General features: G+C 35.7%; 1 protein-coding gene across 1 annotated transcript; it reads right to left on the bottom strand.

Moving 5' to 3' along the window:
* Window positions 1-58: 58 nt before the first annotated feature.
* On the bottom strand, window positions 59-20995 carry LOC148651505 (sodium-dependent neutral amino acid transporter B(0)AT1-like). The gene is made up of 12 exons (XM_088601853.1): window positions 20634-20995; window positions 12735-12875; window positions 11599-11736; window positions 10488-10669; window positions 9522-9632; window positions 9005-9117; window positions 8367-8495; window positions 7171-7327; window positions 6125-6329; window positions 4751-4910; window positions 2913-3075; window positions 59-1652 (listed from the first exon to the last, which is right to left on the bottom strand). Exons 1-12 carry the CDS (start codon window positions 20830-20832, stop codon window positions 1446-1448), a joined length of 1905 nt encoding a protein of 634 aa, XP_088457979.1. The 5' UTR covers window positions 20833-20995; the 3' UTR covers window positions 59-1445.
* Between the last annotated feature and the right edge of the window lie 331 nt (window positions 20996-21326).

Here is a 21326-nt window from a genome sequence, read left to right as displayed (position 1 = left end):
ACGTTGTTTTAACCTATCCTGTATAGAATAGCTCATGGTGTTTTGTATTTTCTTTCAGTTTAGTAAAGTTTAGATTTTTTTTACTGTAAAAGATACAGTAGGTAAACGATGCGGTTTTTGGCTGCTAAGTTAAATCCTCAGGCCATGCATGGGCTAAAAATACTAAGCTGTCACTCAAGCTTTAACAATCTCCAGAAGTTGGAAAAATACTGTATGATGAAGAGCATTGTTTTTATTTCCGACTTAGTTGTATTTTGTTGTTAATAATGATCCCTCTTACAAAATATCAATGAAACGCCTTTCTTTTAAATTTTTCACAGCCTTGTAATAACAAATAATTTGACAGTTAACTTATGTCCTAAGTGTTAGTTGTTGCTACAGTATACTCTTAACTGCTATACTGTTCTTGGTTTTACTAAGGGTATAGCTAATTCTACATTCAAATCTTTACTGAAAAATGAACATGAATGCATTTTGAAAGAGATTGTGATGACAGTAGAGTTTCTAATGATTTTGACTGTGTGTACTGTGGTGCTCCACAAGAATGTTCTGTCATGCCATATGAGGGAAAGAGTCTGTATTATCCCTGGGGGGACATTTTGTTATGTGTTATGACTTCTCATGGATTACTCATGTGCATTAGTAAATTTGTAAGATAGCCTGGAGTTGGACCATTTTGTGCTTTAAATATAAGCAGTACAACCTTAAAGCCTACTCCAAATTTCAGTAGGAGACACGGGTGTAATTTATAGAGGTTAGAAATGATTTGCTCATGTTGTTTTAGTTAGTAAACAAGTTGCAAAACCTTGGACTTATTGAAGCCTATTTAGTATTTTTGAAAACACCTTAGAAAGTAAGGTGATACAATGGCCTTACAGTATATACAATGTATATACTGAGAAAGGTTTGCCTTTTTACTGAGTGGGTTTCATAGCTTTAAATTATTACGTGTATAAAATTAATTTGGAGAAGCAATAGGAGCACAAAAGTTATTTTCAACATCATATATATAAAGGAGTTAATGCCTACACAATTAGTTGCTTGATTGCTGTGTTTCTCATTCATTTTAGTTTCATGGAAAAAAAAATACTTTGTTCTGGAACTTAATAAGGCTCATAAATGGTCATCCTCATGCTCATCTATGCCCCTGTCAATGAACTACAATTTTAAATACTGTGTACTAACTCAAAATGTACTCCAAACGTCCGCTTAAATGAAGAATAGCCTTCGTTTTTCTGACTTGCTCATAACTCTGCTCACAGGGCTGAATACATGGGCAGTGGTCCATTCAGTTTATACTGTACCTCCTGTAGCTGTTGGGATACTTTTGCTTCCAAAAAGAGTTGTTAGAAGATTTATCATCTTTTAGATTGCTATTAGTGAAATGGAATTCCAAAAAGGTTTGTTATTATTACAGATTCTTTGGTTTGAAAAGGTACTGGTCATTAAAACTGTTTGGCTGCTTCATTCATAATAACCACGGAAGAGACGGTTTGGATGTTCTTCTGTTCTTCCCTTTTCCTACAGCAATCTGCAAAGAATTTGACCAAGGCGATGACAGGAACAGCTAAGCCAGGTATTCCGGATAGGATGAAAATGATGACATATATCCAGTTAGGGAAAGGCAGTTTCTCAAGTGTGGGAAAGGCAGACTGTAATGAAAGGTAAAAGAAACAAAAGCAAGTTAGGTCTGTTGTGGTAAGTAAACACAGTAGTAACATCCAGAAAAAAACACTACAGATGTACTGTATTTAAATAGAAATGAAGTACTGCATACAGTACAAATTATTCAGTTCTAGATGTATAAAACTACTGCTAACAACAATTGCTAGCAATTTTGAACCTGTCACAAGTGAGTCAAAAGTATTGACATACAAAATTAGGTTTTAAGAAGAATTTTCAGGTTTCTTAAAACTTGGTCAATTTGTCTTTGCATGTAAAGTTTGTTCAGTATTTAAATCTGGAAGTTTCTACAAGAGTTGGAGTTCGTGAAAATAAGGTTTTCTCACACTGTATATTAAAATGAGATGCAGTATACTGAAGCTGTTGGCAAATTTGACATAATCACAGCAATTTAATTACTTTGGAAAGCACACCCTTAAAAGACAATGTGGGGGAAAAGGCAGTTCTTCAAAATGTGTTCATGTAATTGAAGCAGAAACATTATTTTTTTAAAATAAGTGAAATGTAGGATGAGTGTATTCTGTGTTCTCACTAATTTCTTTCAGTGTCAAAGGACCAAATATTTTCATACATGTACTTCAGCAAAAATGTATTTTATTTTCCATAACAAAATGAGCCGAAAACAATGTCTCCACAAGTTTAGCAATACCAGTAATTTGAACTAAAAACAGTATAACCTAAAAGTGGACTTAAGTTATTTATGGGAACATTCTTCAAGTTTATGTTATACAAGGTTATACATTTACTGTAAATGCTCTTCTTAAACCATTCAACATGACACAGTGGAGGGAGATGTTGCTGAGATGAGGTAGTTTATTTTGCCTGAAGATCTTGTAATACCCAAATATTGCCACTCAGAATGAATTATGAAGTAAAAGAAGAGGAAAAGCCAAGATAGTGCAAGATCTTTCTAAGGAATCATTTTAAGCAGACTTAACTACAGACTCAGAGTCTTTCTCAAAAATGGACGATGAACACTTCACAGGCTCTCTCCAGCTACTATCATCTCCCTCACTCCCTGACAGATGAACCAACAATCATTCGCCGAAGGACAGCCAGTCCTAGGCTTTTATAGTGCACAACAGGTGCTTCTACATATTGGACACATTTCGTTTATTTAAGAAGAATAAGTGGAAGGTGCAAAAAAATGTGAATTACTCGTAGTGAATTACAATGAGTACATTGTGACAAAAGTTTGTATAAACCCGAACATATGCATGAATACTTACATAACTTGGATTCCAAGTAATATAGGTGAGTTCCTCGCTGACTTTTGTGACGAAGTAAAACAGAAGGATAACCAGCATGATAAGTGGGCTGATAACTCTCCATGTGGCCTGCCAGAAGATGTTGGGTTTGTGTCCAATCATGAACTCAATGTCCTCGTTGAACCTATTGAAAGGTATGAATCCCAATGTGATGCATCAATTTGGCTTGTAAAACAGCAGACTTGCAAAATATCTATTTTTGCAAATACAACCATGACTCTTGGAAAAATGGTTATTTATGCATTATATGCCTTTCTTTAAGCTGTGCTCTGTAAACCATTCTGCTAGACTGTTTATAAAAACATTTTCATAAAAATCACACAATGAAAAAAATGTGAAAAATATACTCATACCAGTATTTAAGACAGAGTACGTTTTTTCAGCACTTGAGCAGCAAAAATAATTTATGACACATACCATATGTTAGACATATTCTGTACACACAGTCAAAACATATCTCAGTTGTACTGTATATAGAGGAAAATATTGAGTCAGGAGTATAATTTGTCATTCCCACAATCCTCTTCACCTGCTGTTCTGTATTGTATTGTGGTGCTCAACATATAAACTTGCAATAAATAATGGTCTGGGTTTACAAATTTTGGTTCCTTTAAGATTAATACATATTATCAACCATAATGAACCATCTTTTCTGGGATTTGTTTCAGATTGCAACTGAAAGTTAGAGAAATGAAAAGTTAAGCTTGAAAAATGAGGGTATTTGCTGTAACACATTTAAAAGTGACTGACTACTGATCTACTGTGCATCCATCCATTTTCTAATCACTTCTTCAAATTCAGTCATGGGTCATGGGGGTGCCGGAGCCTATCCTGGCAAGTAACGGGCTCAAGGCAGTGACCCTGGATAGGATGCCCAGCAATTGCAGGGCACACACATGTCAATTTTCCTAGATGGCAATTCACCTACAAGTATGTCTTTGGACTGTGGGAGGTAACGAGAGCAAAGAAAGAAACCCATATGATTAGCTGAAAATGTACATGGGGAATGCATACTTTACAAACACTACACAAGTAGCCAGGACCCCAGAGCTGTGAGCCAGCAATGTTGAACACTATGCTACCACGCTGCCCTCTACTGTTCTAATAGCCAACAATTCTAAAGTTTCTCTGCATGTTTTTCTACCAAGATAGGAGCAATTTGTAATTGTCCAAATATGTCATGAATATTCTCCTGATCTTTTTACCACTCATACACACTTCCAGGAATGTTTTTTAAGGAAAAAACTTTAAGATACACGGTACAATACAATTATCCATAAGGTAGTAACTTTCAAATCCACCTGGAGGCAGTAGTGTATTGTTAACTCTTACATAATTTCTTGGATTTGTGAATAATATTTTTCCTTCAAAAAATCATTGTACCGTATGTTATTTTTCTCATTTCTAAGGTCCCTCAATATAGTATTTCTGATGCAGTACAATGATATTTATTCTAATATAGATAAGCAAATACTGTAGTTAGGATTTTTCTATCATGCTGAGATTTCTCTTTTTTTACTTTTGTTACACATTTTTGCACAAGCCAAGACATATTAGTTTCATTCACACCAAAAGCCCTTCGGCTTTTTTATCTGACTGATACCAGATTGTTTTTTTTAAACAATTTGATTGAGATTTCCTTAATCTACTGTCACTGGTTTAGCAACATCAGAGCTTGAATAAAGAAGTTTATGATTGTATAAACTGCTCATGAATGTGTACACTCAATATTGAGAAGCATGTGGAATTAGGCCCTTTAGTAAATGCATATTTAATATTGCACTTTCTTTTTGACTTACCTATCTATTCCATACAAGTACACCACTCCAACCATCTCACAGAATGCTATAATTAACAGGGGAATTGATCCTGCAAAATTGTCAAATAGTGCCAGCCAGTAATTCCCAGATTGCTGCACAAATATCAAAGCAATAAAAAAAGACACCAAACATATGGTACCTGAAACACAAATAAACACAAAGAATTTTGACAAGGATTGCACAAGGGTTACATTGCTGGATATTGCTAATGAAAGGATAAGTATGTTAAAAAGTAACACATTTACTTTTATTTAAACTCTGACATAGCCTTTAAATATGCAACAGAAACTTATCACTTGTAAATCTAATAAATTCACAAAGTCTTGTGCTCAAGCCGTCTTCCCCATTGATAGGCCTGCTATATACAACAATTACTCCACCACAATCCATGATTTCTGCCAGTGCAGTCTGTCAAAAAGCTTGATTCATCACTAAAATGGACCTTGCAAAACAGGGCTCCGGTGTTGGAGAGGTGTTACCCCCAATATATTGATGATATATACTGTATATATAAGGTGCTAATCTCTTAATTATGATTTGTTATTCCCACAATTCTCTTTATATGTTTTTTATTCTTGATGATCATAAGGCTTATCATCCAGCTGTTTAAATGGTCTCATCACCTGTGCCTAATTAATTCTCTCATTAATTATATGATTTTGTGCTTATACAACAGTTACTAGAGCGTATGGCCATAGTCAGTTATGAATATCCAAAATCTGTGTACTTTTATTTCTAAAAATGCAGTAGTGATCAATTTCATATGATGTTGAACACATTCGGTTACTGAGTTTCCAAAGAACTCTTCCGATTTTGTGTTTAAGAAGAGCAAGATAAGTGGAGATAATATATTTTGTCTAATGGTTGATAATTTGAGACATATTTATTATACAATGCTCCTCAAACTACAGTACAGCTGTGATCAGAATTCTATATTTATACAGTACATCAGCAGATTTCCTTTTCCAACCAATTCACATACCACAGTGCATCAAATGTCAAAACACAATACTTAGCATAATGAGGTATTTGAATCCATATTGTCTGTTGTAAAGTACATAGCCGTTAATACAGTAAGCCTGATAAGAGAACTGAGCCATATTTAACCTTTAGCGGCTATTTGGTATTGAGTGAGTAGTAGAGATCAATACAATTGTAGAAATATACTTCCTATTTTAATGTCAAATTTTCATTCTGTTTTCCAGAATAAATAGCTTAGAACATTAAAATCATCTGGAATGTCCTGTTTGGCCTTCTTCTGTAAAAGCACAATTGATTGCCTCAAATCATGTTTTTATCTTTTAAGAAGTAGGTCAAAAATATGTGATCCATGGAAATCAGAATGCAGCTTACCAGTGATGACCTCCTTAGGCCAAGACTTGGGAAAAGCCTTTAAGTCTTGCAGAGGCACAAGGACACCTTCAATGTTGCCAAACATAGATGACAATCCAAGGCAGAACAGCATGATGAAAAATAAAATGGACCACAATGGGGATACTGGCATCTTTGTAATAGCTTCAGTGAAGACAATGAATGCCAGACCAGGTCCCTCCACACCCTGAAATGAAACAAGAGCAAGAGAAAAGTGGGAAAAAAGCCGGCTGGACTTCATGATCCATCTCAGTAATTTTTATCCATGAACCTTTCAGCCGTTTATAAAAAAGTACAAAAGTGCTCCATGCTGTTCTTTGCTCTTACAAAGTTTCAGGTCTTAATGTCCCATGAGGCAGCGGGGTGATGTCTAATGTGCCTGACCAGCAGGAAGTCCAAGGTGAGAGCATTAAAAAAATGGAAAGAGGGCCTTGGGGGGGGCGGGGGGGGGGGGGGTGTGTGTGTGGTGGGGGCAACACTATACAGTGAAAAATACAAAATGATTTATCTAAGGACCTGAGGTCCACTTGTATTTCCAGGGGAAATCATCGTTTGTTTTTTAATTCCACCTTATTGACATTATTTGAATTAATTGTTCACTTTTAATTGATTTCTATTAACACTATTTCCAGGTCTTTACTCATTGATGTTACACAAGTACAAGTTTCCTGTATAACCTGGCAGACTACTAAGGTCATTCTACAAATCTATATCTCATCATTAATTCAAGTTTCTTTATTGTCAGATGTTACTTGATATTCAGTTTGACAACTTTTGAGATGTATTTAGTAATAAGAATGTGTTTAAAGTTCCACTTCAATTGTCTGTAATCGGTTCAGAATGAGATGCCAGCAAAACCATTGCTTTCCTGGCTCCAATGGTGGGAATTCAAACTAAAGCCAAACTCTAAAGCCAAACTTTAAATACCTTTCACGTTTGTTCATTTTTCCAAAGGTATAAAATGAGACTAAATTAGTACTAGAGGACAAGAGTGTGTTGCAGGGTCTTGTAATTTGCACGAAACATACTTCACTGAGAAATGTGTCCAGGTTGCAAGTTTTAAGGTTGAGACCTTGAACTACATCAGGATGAGTGCTGTTGAATCTATTGAGAACGTCATAATAGTTGTCTTCAGTGATGTTTGCTTCAGGATAATCAAAAGCATTCAATAGGGACAAGATATTTCTGTAAGAAAAGTAGATTGATATTTAGAATCCTTTTTATTTTACTCATTGATTCAACTCCACCTGTCTGACACTAACAAAAACTGCTTCTAAATGACATTTCCTAAAGATTAGGAACACATAAAGTTTTATGCACAAAGGAGAAAACAACTTTCATCCTCCATAATGCCAATAATAGTCAGGGCATTTTGTTCTTAAGCTGGATCTACAAAATGCAGCTCAGACAGGCATAGAAAAGACCCAATAGAGGTGCCAGATGACTGAACAGAGTTCAGAGAAATGCCATCTGACTTTGAACCCATGAAGTTACAGTGCTCAGCCAATTCTGAAGCTGCCTGGAAACCCCTTGTTACAAATGGCTGATGACATGGAATATTTCAAACCTGAACACTGGATTATTAGTCCAAGTTTGTACTCTGATGGCTGATTCACTGGCTTAGCCATTTAGTAGCTTTAACGGCATACTATTCTAACTACTAAACTTAATTGGCTTGACTTTTCAATGTACAGTAAATAGCTTTAATGAATTTCTCATCAAGTACAGTTTTAACGGTGCATTCGAGACAAGTTGATCGTACTGTTTGTATTGAAAAATAGAGGACTTCATTATCAAAAGTATTCAATCACAAGCTTAAATCACCAACAAAAAATATTTGTATATGTGCTTTGGCAGTCTTATAGCATTTGCTGTGTTGATTTGTTTACTCCCATTAGCTTGAACAATTTTGCTAGAAAAGTAGTAATTTGTAAAGAAAGTGTTACCTTGAAAGTGACACAGAAGAGGTTTTCATGTCACTTTACAACGATACTTTATTTACCAGAACACTATTAAAAGCTATTATACAGTACAAACATCTAAGTGATAGTACTAACATCACATACTGTAGAGTAATAAAAGTGGAATTCATGACTAGCAACTATGAAAGTCATCAATGTAATTCTGCTGTTTAACCATTAAAACTTATATGTCTGTTCCCTGCTATGAAACGGGTTTTCAGATGTAGTTAGCACTGAAAATCTAAGTGAGCATAACAACATACCCATTAAGGCAATCATCGTATCTCTCAGTTGCTCGGAAACCAATGATTGAATATATGACAGTGGCGGCATAAATGGAGGTCAGGCCATTAATCACGGAAATTATGACAGCGTCCTGCTCACAATTGTTACTAGAAAACAGAAAATTAGTGTCAGTGAAACAGCTTTAACAACAAAACATCATCTAGTCAATTACACCCACCACAATCACCAGAGCAAACCCCTGTAAAAGGAGCTCCCTGCTGTTCTGTTTTATGTGCAATTGTATACAGTACATTCAAAATTAAACTGAGTGGTCTTTGCAAAGATTAAAAATATATGCGATGCAACGTAGACAATAATACTGAAAAACCCAACACTGCTGCACTTTGTAGTTATTTTGTCTCGCAGAGACCTTTGTGAAGAAGGGGGCACAAAAATATTTGGAATAAATTCCAAAGATGTGCTATTTTTTAGTGTTTATTACACATACAAACTCAAAGACCATTTTTTCTATTGATGTCAGCTGTGTCCAGTGCTATTGAACCCTCTCTAATATTCATTTTTAGATATACTGTAGTATGTGTGTTCTTTTTAATAGCTTTTTTGTGGTTTCCAGTTACTTTAATATATTACAGGTTCTGTGGTTTTGGAGACTTACTGGACTGAGTTGTAGCTGGAAAAGGAGATGAGCCCACCAAAGGCAAGAGAAAAAGAATAGAACACTTGAGCCCCAGCGTCTAGCCATGTTCCTGGGTTTGTTAGTTCTGCAATCTGGTGTGACAAAGCACAGACAGCAGTTACACACAGCAGGAAACAAGAGAAGTTATCCTACTGAGACAAAATGCTCCATTACAACGGAATCTTGGGAACTTGTAAATATACTGTATAACATTACAGTAGTATAGTATTATTATAAACACAAATTATTTACTTAATATAAAGGGTTACTTAAAAGGAAAGTATACTCTTGCATTAACACCTACTGTATTACATTTTCATCATCACATTAAGATACAAATACATACATCTTGAAAGTTTTAATTTTAATGGCTTCACCGAAGTTCTCAGCTTTCACAACAAATATGGCTATATTCATATTCACATGTCTAATATTATCTTGTAAGAAGTTATTTATCTGACATGTTTCAGAAATTGGTAGAAAATTGAATACTTACATCTGGGGTAAAAAGGAATTTAATTCCACTCACTGAACCTTTTAAGGTTAATCCTCTAATCAGAAATATTGTAAGTACAAGATAAGGAAGAGTTGATGTTATGTACACTGCCTAAAAAACAATGTGAGAAAATTATTTAATTATCAAAGGAACTAACTACAGTATCTAACCACTGTAGTTATATTCTGATTATTAAAATTGTTACAAACAAATCTGTTTAAAACTACCACGGCCAATTTAATAAGATATACGACTTTCATGAACACCAAAATCAGAAAAGGTAAATTAGAGTTTCCTAATAAATACAAAGATAAACCAGGAGTTTTAGAAGGCTTTACACACAGAAGAGATGAACATAAACTTTTACCAGTGCTTGAAAGTCTAGAGAAGGCTAGAGAAAAAAAGGAGAAAGAAAGGAACTACGTGTATCCCAACATCATCTCCTCTGTGAATCATGGAGATGATAGTAATAGTAAAGACAGGCCACCTCTGTAACTTCATCTTTACTGATGATGAAATTAATAATGTTGCAAGCAGAATTAATTTGAAGATTACAGGAGCATTTTATCTGCTAATCTACTGCAGAAGAAAATACTTCCATACTTATTGGGTGGTGCTTCACTATGCAGCATGACAATGCCACAAAACATACAGCCAGTGCTACCAATTAGAGTTCATCAGGAGAAAACAGTGGAAAATCTTAGACTGGCCAAATCTATGTCCAACTGTTATATCCAATGTCATATTGTATTTTCATTATTAATCCCATTACTGCAAACTTGACTGTAAAGCAAAAATACCTGTGCCAATACTTTTGGATGGCCCTGTATATTGGAATGAAAACTGAAAGATTCAGAGGCCTCCCAGGAGCTGAGTTCTGCACACCTATTCTAAATACATCTTTTATCTTTTAAATATATTATATAAAACATTTTTTGTTCTTTGTTGAAACTATAAATTTAGTACCTTCCCAGTTGTTTCAATGCCTCTGATGCAGCACACATACAGCACAGTCCAGGCACACACAAGACAGAGAACCAGCCACCACTGCAGTCCTCCAGAGTCATCAATTCTGGTGGAGGTGTTCAGTGTTTCTCTGTACCAGAAATAATCCACAGGAGAACTTCTTGCGCACTCTGATATATAACCTGACCAGGGCAAAATCAGCAGTTACTAACACAGATTTAGCTTGTATTGCTATACAAGTATTATCAGCTTTATTGTCATAATACTAAGTGCAGTACATTATATTTCTTATACATTTTAAATAAATATACTGTAGTAGCATCTGACATGAGCAGTAGAACAGTACATATCTTCACATTGAAGGGTAAATGTTATTTATCAATCATGTCTATAGAGGAGGGTGGCACAGTTGGCACTGCTGCCTTGCAGTGGAAGGGCCCTGGGTTCAATATCTGCGGTGCTATCTGTGTGCAATTTGCTTGTTCTTTCCTGTATTCAGGAAAGATCTGTATTTCATGTAATGCAGGTGTTCAATCCCAAAACTGTGAGGTTAAATTGATTTTATTAAATTGGCCTCGGTGTTCTCTATGATGGACTGGTGTTCTGTCCAGAGTGTATCCTGCCTTGTGCCCAACGCTTCCTCCTGTATAGACTCAGGACCACCGTGAATTGAAAAAGTAGTTATTGAAAGTGATGTGATGTCTAAAGAAGTAGTTTACTGCATTACATTACAGCATTACTGTTTGTACTGTATGAAACTAACTACTGTATATATTAGATAAATCATAAGATGATTAGATTTTTTATTTTGCAACATAAAATAAGAATTTAAATCAATTTCAAACCATTGCCTAATGGTTCAATCAGAATTATTAATCACTGCTGCAGACATCACCATCTGTGAAGTGAGTCAGTGTTAATGAACAAATGCTTCTCATAAAACACGGGAAGGAGAACTAATCTTTAAGGTTGAGACTTTGGAACCTCTTGCACTGATCAATCTATTCCGAGATCATATTGTAGTCATCCACAGAAATTTAAGACAAGCTAACTGCACTGTGGCTACGTCTCTTTCTGAGCAATTTTAGAATCCAGTATGCAAATGCCACACCTGTTTTGTTTTCATTGAGTGGACATACACTCCAAGGAAGAGGCTCTTGAAAAGAATTGAAGAAATACCACATCACCCAGGCAATGATAGTGTTGTAATATAGCCCCACCAGGAAAGAGACAAACATGGATGCTATTCCTAGAGAAGACAAAATAATAATACATTACAACACAATTATTTAAACAATTTCATTAATATATTTCGTGTTTTAAAAAAGGTCAATGGGACATTTGGCCAGGATACCGGGGTAACACTCTTACTCTTTTGGAGAAACACCCTGGGATTTGTAATTTCTCAACAAAGAGAGTCAGGACCTCGGTTTTATGTCTCATCAGAAGGACAACACCATTTTACAGTATACTGTCCCACACAGACCACGGGGTGATCACCCCTACTGGCCCCACTAACACCTCTTCCAGCAGCAACCTTAGGTTTTCCCAGGAGGTCTCTCATCCAGGTACTGGCCAGGCTCACACCTGCTGAGTTTCAGTGGGTGGCCAGCTGTGACTTGCAGGGTTATACAGCTGCTGATATGGCTAATACCACAGAAAGACTGACAGTGGTTCTGATTTTCTGTGAATCCTGATCTAAAGCTCCATTTTAACAGTGGTACCATCTTTTTTGTTTCTGTCGGTGTGGTCTCTTATCCATTCCAATGTGTAGTATAAGGCCAGGATAAGAAAAAAGATCATTTGAAATGAGACAATAATATTACCTTTTAAATGTTATATTATATTATGAGTTTCAGTGGTCCAACCTTTTTTTTGTACTAATGCTTTTTGCAGTCTTTTTTAATCGTTTTGGTAAATCACTGGGTGCTTGTGTTGTTTATAAAGCAATTTAACCCTATTTGCCATTCACTTAATTCAGATACTGTACATACTGTAAGCTTTGGGATGTCTGGTTGCTGTGCTAAGTGTTTTTTTAATTTTTATAGGAGCCAGGACAGTCCAATATTCCTTTTTTCTCTGGGTATCATACATTCTGTATGGAAGTCTTTAATTAGGACAAGGCCCATATCTATCTATCCATGTGATCTTCTATATTTATGTGTATTGAATCCAGGCTGGAAGAAAAATTGCACATGCAAGTAATGTGGTGAACTTCTGTACATAAATATAAAGCACCTGACATACCCACTCCCAGAAGATAGGGATGAACAGAAGTCCATACTCCAACACTGCCTTTCCTTAACCTCTGGCCAATTGCAAACTCCAAATGCAACAGTGGTACGCCTTCCAGGACGAGCAGTATGAGAAAAGGAATCATGAAGGCCCCTGGAATCACAGGACAATTCTCAAATTATAATATTTACAATATTCACGTGCTTCCAAAGAATACATTTATACAGCAATCTACTGTGCTACAATCTTGGAGCTTAAACACCCATTTTATAGTATGTCCGAATTTTGACCCACCTTCTAGAAGCAAATTGAAAAAAAAAATCACTTAGCTTTTGGTTTCCCAAGGGCTTCCTGTATTTCTCTGATAGAAACCTGGCAGCAAGAACTGGATTTGGAAATAACAGTTCAAGTATCAAAGTGGTGATTTCATCCAGGCCCTAAGAGAATACTGTACATGTATGTACATCTCCTCTGGTGGATCATTTCATGATCAAGTATAAGGTGAAATTACAGTGTAAAATGAAGACATTCACTTGCACTGGTAGTGAAAGAGTTCCTACACTGTGCAGGTAGTTAACAAAGTCTGTTAGTGTTTTTGACATTCCAGTTATGTGTTTGGAATCTGGTTGTACTCAATCCTGAGAAAAAGCAGAAAATCAAAAATACTTTATTCAATCACTAATGGGAATGCATAGTACTTCTGTTGTGTTGTATTTCTGCTCCTTGTAGCAAGCCCTAGGCAGCAGACTGTATAGCTGCCACTCTCACATCAGTTGAAGCTCCAGTACTTACAGTAAATGTTTGTAGGCTGCATAGAAGTAGCCTAAATTAAAACTTCACTTTGCATTAATCTGATACATTTGACCTTTTAGGGAGAGGTAAATTTAAAAAGAGTGAAGCTAGTGATTATATTAAGCCTTTGAGTTGAATAAATTAAGCTCTTGAGCTGAATACTGCTTGAGAATTTTGTTAGGGGAAGATGAATCAAAATACATAATGTTTTACATTGGCTATTTAGAGCTACATTTATATTTTTAAGATGAAGATCTCAAATCACTGGATAGAGTAAGCTGTGAATTTTAAACTAAACTAAACAGTTATATAAACTTTAGGAAGTAATTTGTTAATATTTTCATTTGGATTATGACTGAAGTATGCAAAATATACTGCAAGGCACTAAAAGTTACATTTTTCACCCAAAAAGTTCTTCATTTTAGTTTTGTCTGAACAATTGTCAGAGAGCATTACTACTGTACATGATTATAATAACGGGGTTGGTTACAATATTTAACAAGCTAAGAGGATGTTCCTGTTGTTAGCACTCAAAGATTTTCACTGTGTGTCAGGTATAGGTTAACTGTTTTGTTATTAACAATAAAAAAATAATTTGTATTTACTGTAAATATTGATAGGCACAGCGATTTAAAGTTTCAAGAAAGTCCAAACACCTTTACTTTTCACTTATTTGCTCATACAATAAATGGAATTGTTATTAGCATTACATCCTTGTGTGCTGATAGCAGATGTTGAAAGTCCACTCATGCATTCTTATTATCTCTGATACAATGAGTAAACAAAAGGATAAATGACTGGATGGGGCAGTCTTTCTGCTGTAGGAGGTGAACTGTGCTTACTGTCAGTGGCTTGAATACAAATAGAACACAGGTGTACTGAGGTCTTTGTGTAATGTTGTTGAAACCTCTAAATGACGCAAAATCTACTGCAAATACTAAAAACATATTCTATTGGTAGCAGCGCACATTTTTCCCCTAAATAACCTATGAAAGTACTTGTATGAAGCAAGCAGTACTTTTCTGAAGCAGGCTGAATGTGCTTGTTTAAACACCGATTTTCCCAAATACAGGTGTCATTTGTCGAACAGTGTTTGTTTTCTAGAGCACACAGACTATCATATAACTTCGACTTCATTGAAGTAAATTGTGCAATGTGCTGCCTCAGAATGTGACGTGTACAAACTGAAAATAATGTTGAATAGGTCAAGTATTGTTATTAGGAAATGGAACTGTAAAGATTGATAAGCAACACACTCAGTAATCAGAGTGTGGGCTGGGCTTACTTGTTGTATATGACCTTTGACATATACATTATTCTCTGACATTGACATAAGCTGAGACTTGAGATATCATAGCTTTATCTACAGTATGAAGTTAGTGGCATAGATCAATGTGTAAAACTGTGGCAAGTATAATGTAAATTGAGAGATGTGATGATCAGTGGACAGCATTTAGCAAGGGACATTACTCCTAATTATGTGTCAGGGTTAGAAAAGGGAAAAGATAACTTTGCCTGTAAGCATGAAATCACCATGCTAAAGGATATTTTCTAAAACTATAGTATGACAGACATGACAAACTAACTAGCATTCAGTTTTTGTGATTTTGTGTTTTAACCTTCTCTCCTACTTGAACTTACTCTAAGCCAAGCTTCTTCTTTGAAGTGTCCATACCCTCAAAATAGCTTGCTGATCCCTATTGAACTGGACAATTTTCAAGTCATTGATTGTGTATTTACCTTTACTGCAACAGACAAATGTCAAATAGGAGCAACCCAGGTTAGGATTTGACTTACAGTCAAGAGATATCCATCATATAGAAAACTTTTTGTAGACCTGTACTTAACCTACTGGAGAGGAGTTGTCTGCAAAGTTATGACTTTGATTATTTTATTTTATTTTAATATAATTGGGATGATAGAAATTAGTACAGTTCTCCTATTTTAGCCAACTATATTGTTATTTTTTATTGTATTCAACATTGTATCACTAGTCATTTTTAACACAAATAAACCTAAGGCAGTAATACCTACACTTCCTTGCATCACTTGGTTGAAGTACGTCAGTAACACACAAGATGTGCCTTTAATAAATAAAAATCTTAAATGTTCGCCACAGAGCAAATTACAATACATTTGGTTCTTCATAACAAGTATATAAATGTACAATGTGAAGTAATCAATTTGTATTCATGAGTGTCTGGAGAATGTAGAGCACTTCTCTTATCTTGGGAGTTATCTTTCATAGAAGGCTGATAACAAAGAAATCTGAAATGCCTTAGGAAGCAGGCTCCAGGTGCACAGCGCCAACAGTGAAAGCAAGCTCCTGATTTACTGTGGAGACTTTATTCCTACGTTGTGGTTTGTGACTGCAAAGTAGGAGTCATGAATAATATATAGGAGATCATTTTACAGGATAGGAGTTGTATCACTTATGCTGCTTGAGTATGATTTTATTATTATTATTATTATTATTATTAATAATAATAATAATAATAATAATAATAATAATAATAATAATAATAATAATTGCTTACACTTATATAGCGCTTTTCTGGACACTCCACTCAAAGCGCTTTACAGGTAATGGGGACTCCCCTCCACCACCACCAATGTGCAGCATCCACCTGGATGATGCGACGGCAGCCATAGTGCGCCAGAACGCTCACCACACATCAGCTATCAGTGGGGAGGAGATAGGGATTATTAGAAGGCCATGATTGGTAAAGGCCAAAGGAAAATTTGGCCAGGCTGCTGGGGTTACACCCCTACTCTTTTCGAGAAATGCCCTGGAATTTTTAATGACCACAGAGAGTCAGGACCTTAGTTTTACAGACGGCGCCTGTTTTTACAGTATAGTGTCCCTGTCACTACACTGGGGAATTAGGACCCACATGGACCACATGGTGAGCACCCCTGCTGGCCACACTAACACCTCTTCCAGCAGCAACCTTAGTTTTTTCCAGGAGGTCTCTCATCCAGGTACTGGCCAGGCTCACACCTGCTTAGCTTCAGTGGGTTGCCAGTTGTGAGTTCCAGAGTGATATGGCTGCTGGCATCAAATCAGTGTCCTCTCCCACCTAGGCACCATAACATTGAAGATATGATCAGCTACCATCAGCTCCATTGGGTTTGCCACGTCAGACTTCATGTTCTTGTCTCTCAGCTTGGCACACGCCATCACACTGGTGGAGGCCAGAAGCATTTCAAAGAGATGGTAAAAGTAAACTTGAAGAAATACAGTACTGCACTGATATCTGCTCCTGGGAGATTATGGCCTTGACCAGAAAACAGTGAGGAACAATACCTAGGAAGTACTTTGAGCCCCAATAAAAGTTAGAATGAGGAAGCAGCATGAGAGCGTTGAACAGAGCTCACTAAGATTGTACTATGCATTACAAGACCTGATGGAAGTGCAGTACTAAGGCCCTGGATTCAGTTCCTGTGGTGCTATCTGCATGTACTGTAGTTTATATGTTGTCCATCTGTTTGTGTGGGTTTCCTCTGGGTGCTCTGGGTGTCTCGCACAGTCCAAAAACATACTGATAAGTTAATTAGCCTCCAGCAGGGTGTTTCCTCCCTTTTGCCTGTTATTTGCCCAAACAGACTTTGGCTCCCCCTGTGACCCTTTATTGGATAAAGAGATTAGAAAATGGATGGATGACCTTGGAAAGTTTACCTGACATTTTTTATAAGGTTTTGTTAAAAAACATTTTTGTATGTTGCAAGAGTTTTATAGGTGTTCCTAATAAGAGTTATTCTAGTTTATCTTACTATGCATGTTATTATATATCATATAATTTTTTATCAGGATGTCTTTTCAAATGAAAAGTACACTGAAAGTACACAGGGTTAATAATCTACTTGGATCAATTCAATAAGCTAGGTCACAACTGCCTCAAGATAGACTTTATAGAGGTTAACTCATCAAGGATGCATGATATGGACACGTTAAGAACACAATTTATGAGTGCCTCATTTAAAAGAGGAATCACTCAATACTAATTTAGGACAAAAGCCTTCAATGCGATATTTTCAGCATTTTTATTGGTTAAATAAGTAAATGTAAATTCCAAAATGTAAAATTTCTTTGTCTCAAAGCATTAGTGTTCATCTAAATCTATTTTTTAATTTAACACATATACAGTATTTACATCTCATATGTAATTTTCTCAACCTCCACTTTAACTATTTGGACTTGAAAACGTATTAAAACCCTTGCAGAATTCTCATTTTGATGCATTAAAATTCGCAGTCATGATACCTTGATGTCAGAATATTTGCAACACACACAACCTCCTCCACACACTCAATGAATAAGTACTGTACTTGCAAATGTACAGTATTTAAACCCTTGCAGAATACTCATTCCGATGCTTTAAGACTTGCACTCATGACTTTGAAGTTGGAATATCTGGCATACACACAACCTCCTCCACACAATTAAAGTATGTCTGTGTCAGTACAGTATGTGTCCTGCGATGGATCGACAGTCTGTCCAGGGTTTATGTTACCTTGAGTCCCTTGCCTGCCACCATAGACTGTCTCCCTTGCTGGAGTGAGGTGCCTCATTCAGGTAGTAAATTTCAAACAACGATTCAACCATGAAGACTACAGAGTTTTCAAAACAACTCAGGGACAAAGTTGTAAACTTTGTTAGGTACTGAACAAAAGAAGGGTAGAACAAATTCAAAGACACTGAATATTCCTTTTACCATGGGGGAGTCTATCATTAATAGATGGAAGGTGTCTCCTGCTACTACACACTTCTTAGATCAGTCTGTCCCTTCAAATGGAGCTGCCAGGCAAGTAGAAAACTGTTAGGGATGCCACTGTGTAGCCAACATATTTTGAAAAAACTACAGTTCATCGGCAGAGATGGGAGAAAATACATGTGTTGAAGCTAGCTTGTATGGCAAGAAGAAAACTATTGCTAAAAAACACCTTGAATCCTATATTAATTTTAAAACAAAGCATTTATGCAATACTGCAAATGTGATAATTTGTTCTGGTCAAATTGATGTAAATGCAAAAAGTTATGTCCAGTGCAAACAACTGCAAATACAGCTCAGTAACTGAGAGTTTGACAAAACTGAGGGAAACTTGGATGAAGGGTTGTACAGACAAATCCTAGAGTGAAGCTGCTTCAGTCTGCTGAAGACCCACAACTGGGACAAAACTTCAGCAAGAGAATGGCACAGGGCCAAAGCTATAATGGCTTAGCTAAAAGAAACTGAATTTTCTTGACTGGCACAAAGTCCTGACATTGACTTAGATTGATCTGTGGAAAAACTCAAAAACTGCTATTCCTAAGCAATCCCCTACAACTTGAGAAAGATTGTGGAAATCTGCCAAAATAAAATGACAAATACTACCAAGCCAGTGTGGAAAGTTAGTAAAGATTTACCTAAAATAACTTGGAGCTATAATTGGTGCCAAAGGTGCTTGCACAAAATATTGAGTTCAAGGGTCTGAATGCTTATTTCTGTATATTTTTGCTGACATTTACTGCAACTTATCTTAGAGGTTCAGTTAAATTCTGTTATCTATTTTAAAATTTCACAGACGTTTAGGAATACTGCCGCAACAAACTTTTAAGAATAAGAATATAAAAATAAATGCCAAGTCTTTACCATAAAAATGAGAATTTTCTCCATGTTTTCTTTGAGTGTTAATGGTATACCATGCATTTACTATGCTGTATTTCTTGTAGCATTTACCACAGATTAGAAGATTTCTGTGTGCTTGATGATTTCTCTTTACAATACTATGCTTCTAGGCATAAAACTAGGTTTTATTATAGTTTACCACAGGAACATTTGTACAAATGAATAGGTTAATGCTTTTATTAAACCGAATATCATTCTAAATAAAACACTATTTAGAGCTAAATCCTGCAAATGACTTATTTGTAGGTAGAAAAAAGAGCACTAATATTATAAAATTAAGCTGTCTAACATACAGTGCACAGACTAAAAAAATAAATCAAAGGATGAATTCAGGTGTTGTAACTTCTGAATCTCACTCACTGTACACACTTCAGTAACAGAAAATATATATAGGTATCTCAAAAGCTGACTAGGGTCCTCCATATTGCACACTAATTTTTTATGTTAAATCAAATGACTGTGATATTATAATTTAGATTTAATAGGAATAACAGACATGACTGGAACTGTCTTAATGGGAATCCAAATCCATAATGTCAACCACTATTGAACTATTATTTTATAGTATTATATAATTTATATATTAAGACTTATATACATAGTTTTTTATTTTAATTTTTATGTACAGTACGTAGACTGATACCTAGATAAAAATAAATTATGGCATTATGCTATATGATGCCATTCTAATTATTCGTCAATTTCATATGTATACAAATATTTTTCTATTATTTGTATACAGTATATTTTTCATTTACAGCAAAGGTTAATTTAGTATTCAACTACTGTACAGTGTAATGGGTATAAAAGTTTATTGTCAAGCTACACTTTTATAGTCTTAGAAAGATTACTGAAATACATAATATTTTTCTTTGTGGAGGCAATACATTTTTATAAAAGCAATAAAATGAAATACAGTCACTAAGAGTGATTATTGTTGGTATTTTGTTTTGGTGAAATCTGCCTCCCTTTACCAATATGTGATCACTGTCTCTTCAGTAGTACAGCTACCATATCTAAAGGTCTTCTCAAAAAGGAATCATATTTAGGAATATACAATTATATATTTGTATAGCTCCATACAGATTTGTCCGTTGATTCTGATTTTTTCTGTATTTAGGAAGGTGATCATATAGATTTTTTATAGAAAAAGCCACATTAAAAACTGTAGCATATACAGTAGCATACAGTATGTGATTTAGCTCTATCAATGATAACCAAACATGTTTGACATTTTGATGTGGTGGATTTTCTGAGATTATAGGTATATCAATGTCTATTAAAAATGGTTTCAGAATTATCTTTTATTTATGTCTTTTATTACCGGTTTGTTTATTCGTGAGCTTAAAAGGTATTTATTTTTTGGTCCTTGTGAGATATGAATGAAATAAAAAAGTTGTAGTATAGTCAACATCAGTCCTGAAGAAAGTTTGAATTGAGCCCAACCTACCTCCTCCATGGCTCTGACAAAGGTATGGGAAGCGCCAGACGTTCCCTAATCCCACACAAAAACCGATGCAAGTCAACATGTATTGTGCTTTGTTGTCCCATTTGGGTCGTTCATCTGCTTCCTCCTTCTCCAGCCTTTCGAGATCATCGTAGGAAGGTATCCTGCTCTCAAGCCCAGGGTTGGGTAGTTTGAGTTTCATGGTAGTGTTTTTTGCTTGGTGAGAAATACAGTGTCAGTGTCACTGATATCCCCTGCCTGCGTGCAGTGAGCAAAGAGACCTAAGTAAAGTGGATCTGTCTGTCAGTGACAAATCATATTTATAGTGAACCTTTAGCACTCAGCCTGAAAGTGCACCTTGGCAGTTAGAACTGTCAGCAAAAAGACTGATCAGTCGACGATGTTTGATAATAATTAATACCTTATCTGGAGGAGGAGTAATATGCCTAAAAAAAGACACACCTGAGTTGATCAGTTAACACAAATGCACAACCTCTGACTGCTAAGAGAAAGGGTTAATGACATTTGATAAGAACCTTTCGTATAGTGAAATGACATTTGGGGAGATATAGATTGCTTATTAAAACTTGTGTACCCTCCTGTCTGCAGTGCTTTGGTTTTCATGGAAGAAATCATTAAAATACACTTGAGCCAGGAGCTTACAAAGCATTTTCAGCTCATTAAAATCTAGTTGTT

This window comes from Lepisosteus platostomus, chromosome 12 (assembly GCF_059453375.1).
Source record: "Lepisosteus platostomus isolate fLepPlt1 chromosome 12, fLepPlt1.hap1, whole genome shotgun sequence".
In the NCBI taxonomy this organism is placed as follows: Eukaryota; Metazoa; Chordata; class Actinopteri; order Semionotiformes; family Lepisosteidae; genus Lepisosteus; species Lepisosteus platostomus.
Note: the sequence above shows the minus strand (reverse complement) of the source record. Positions and strands in the feature narration are given on the sequence as shown.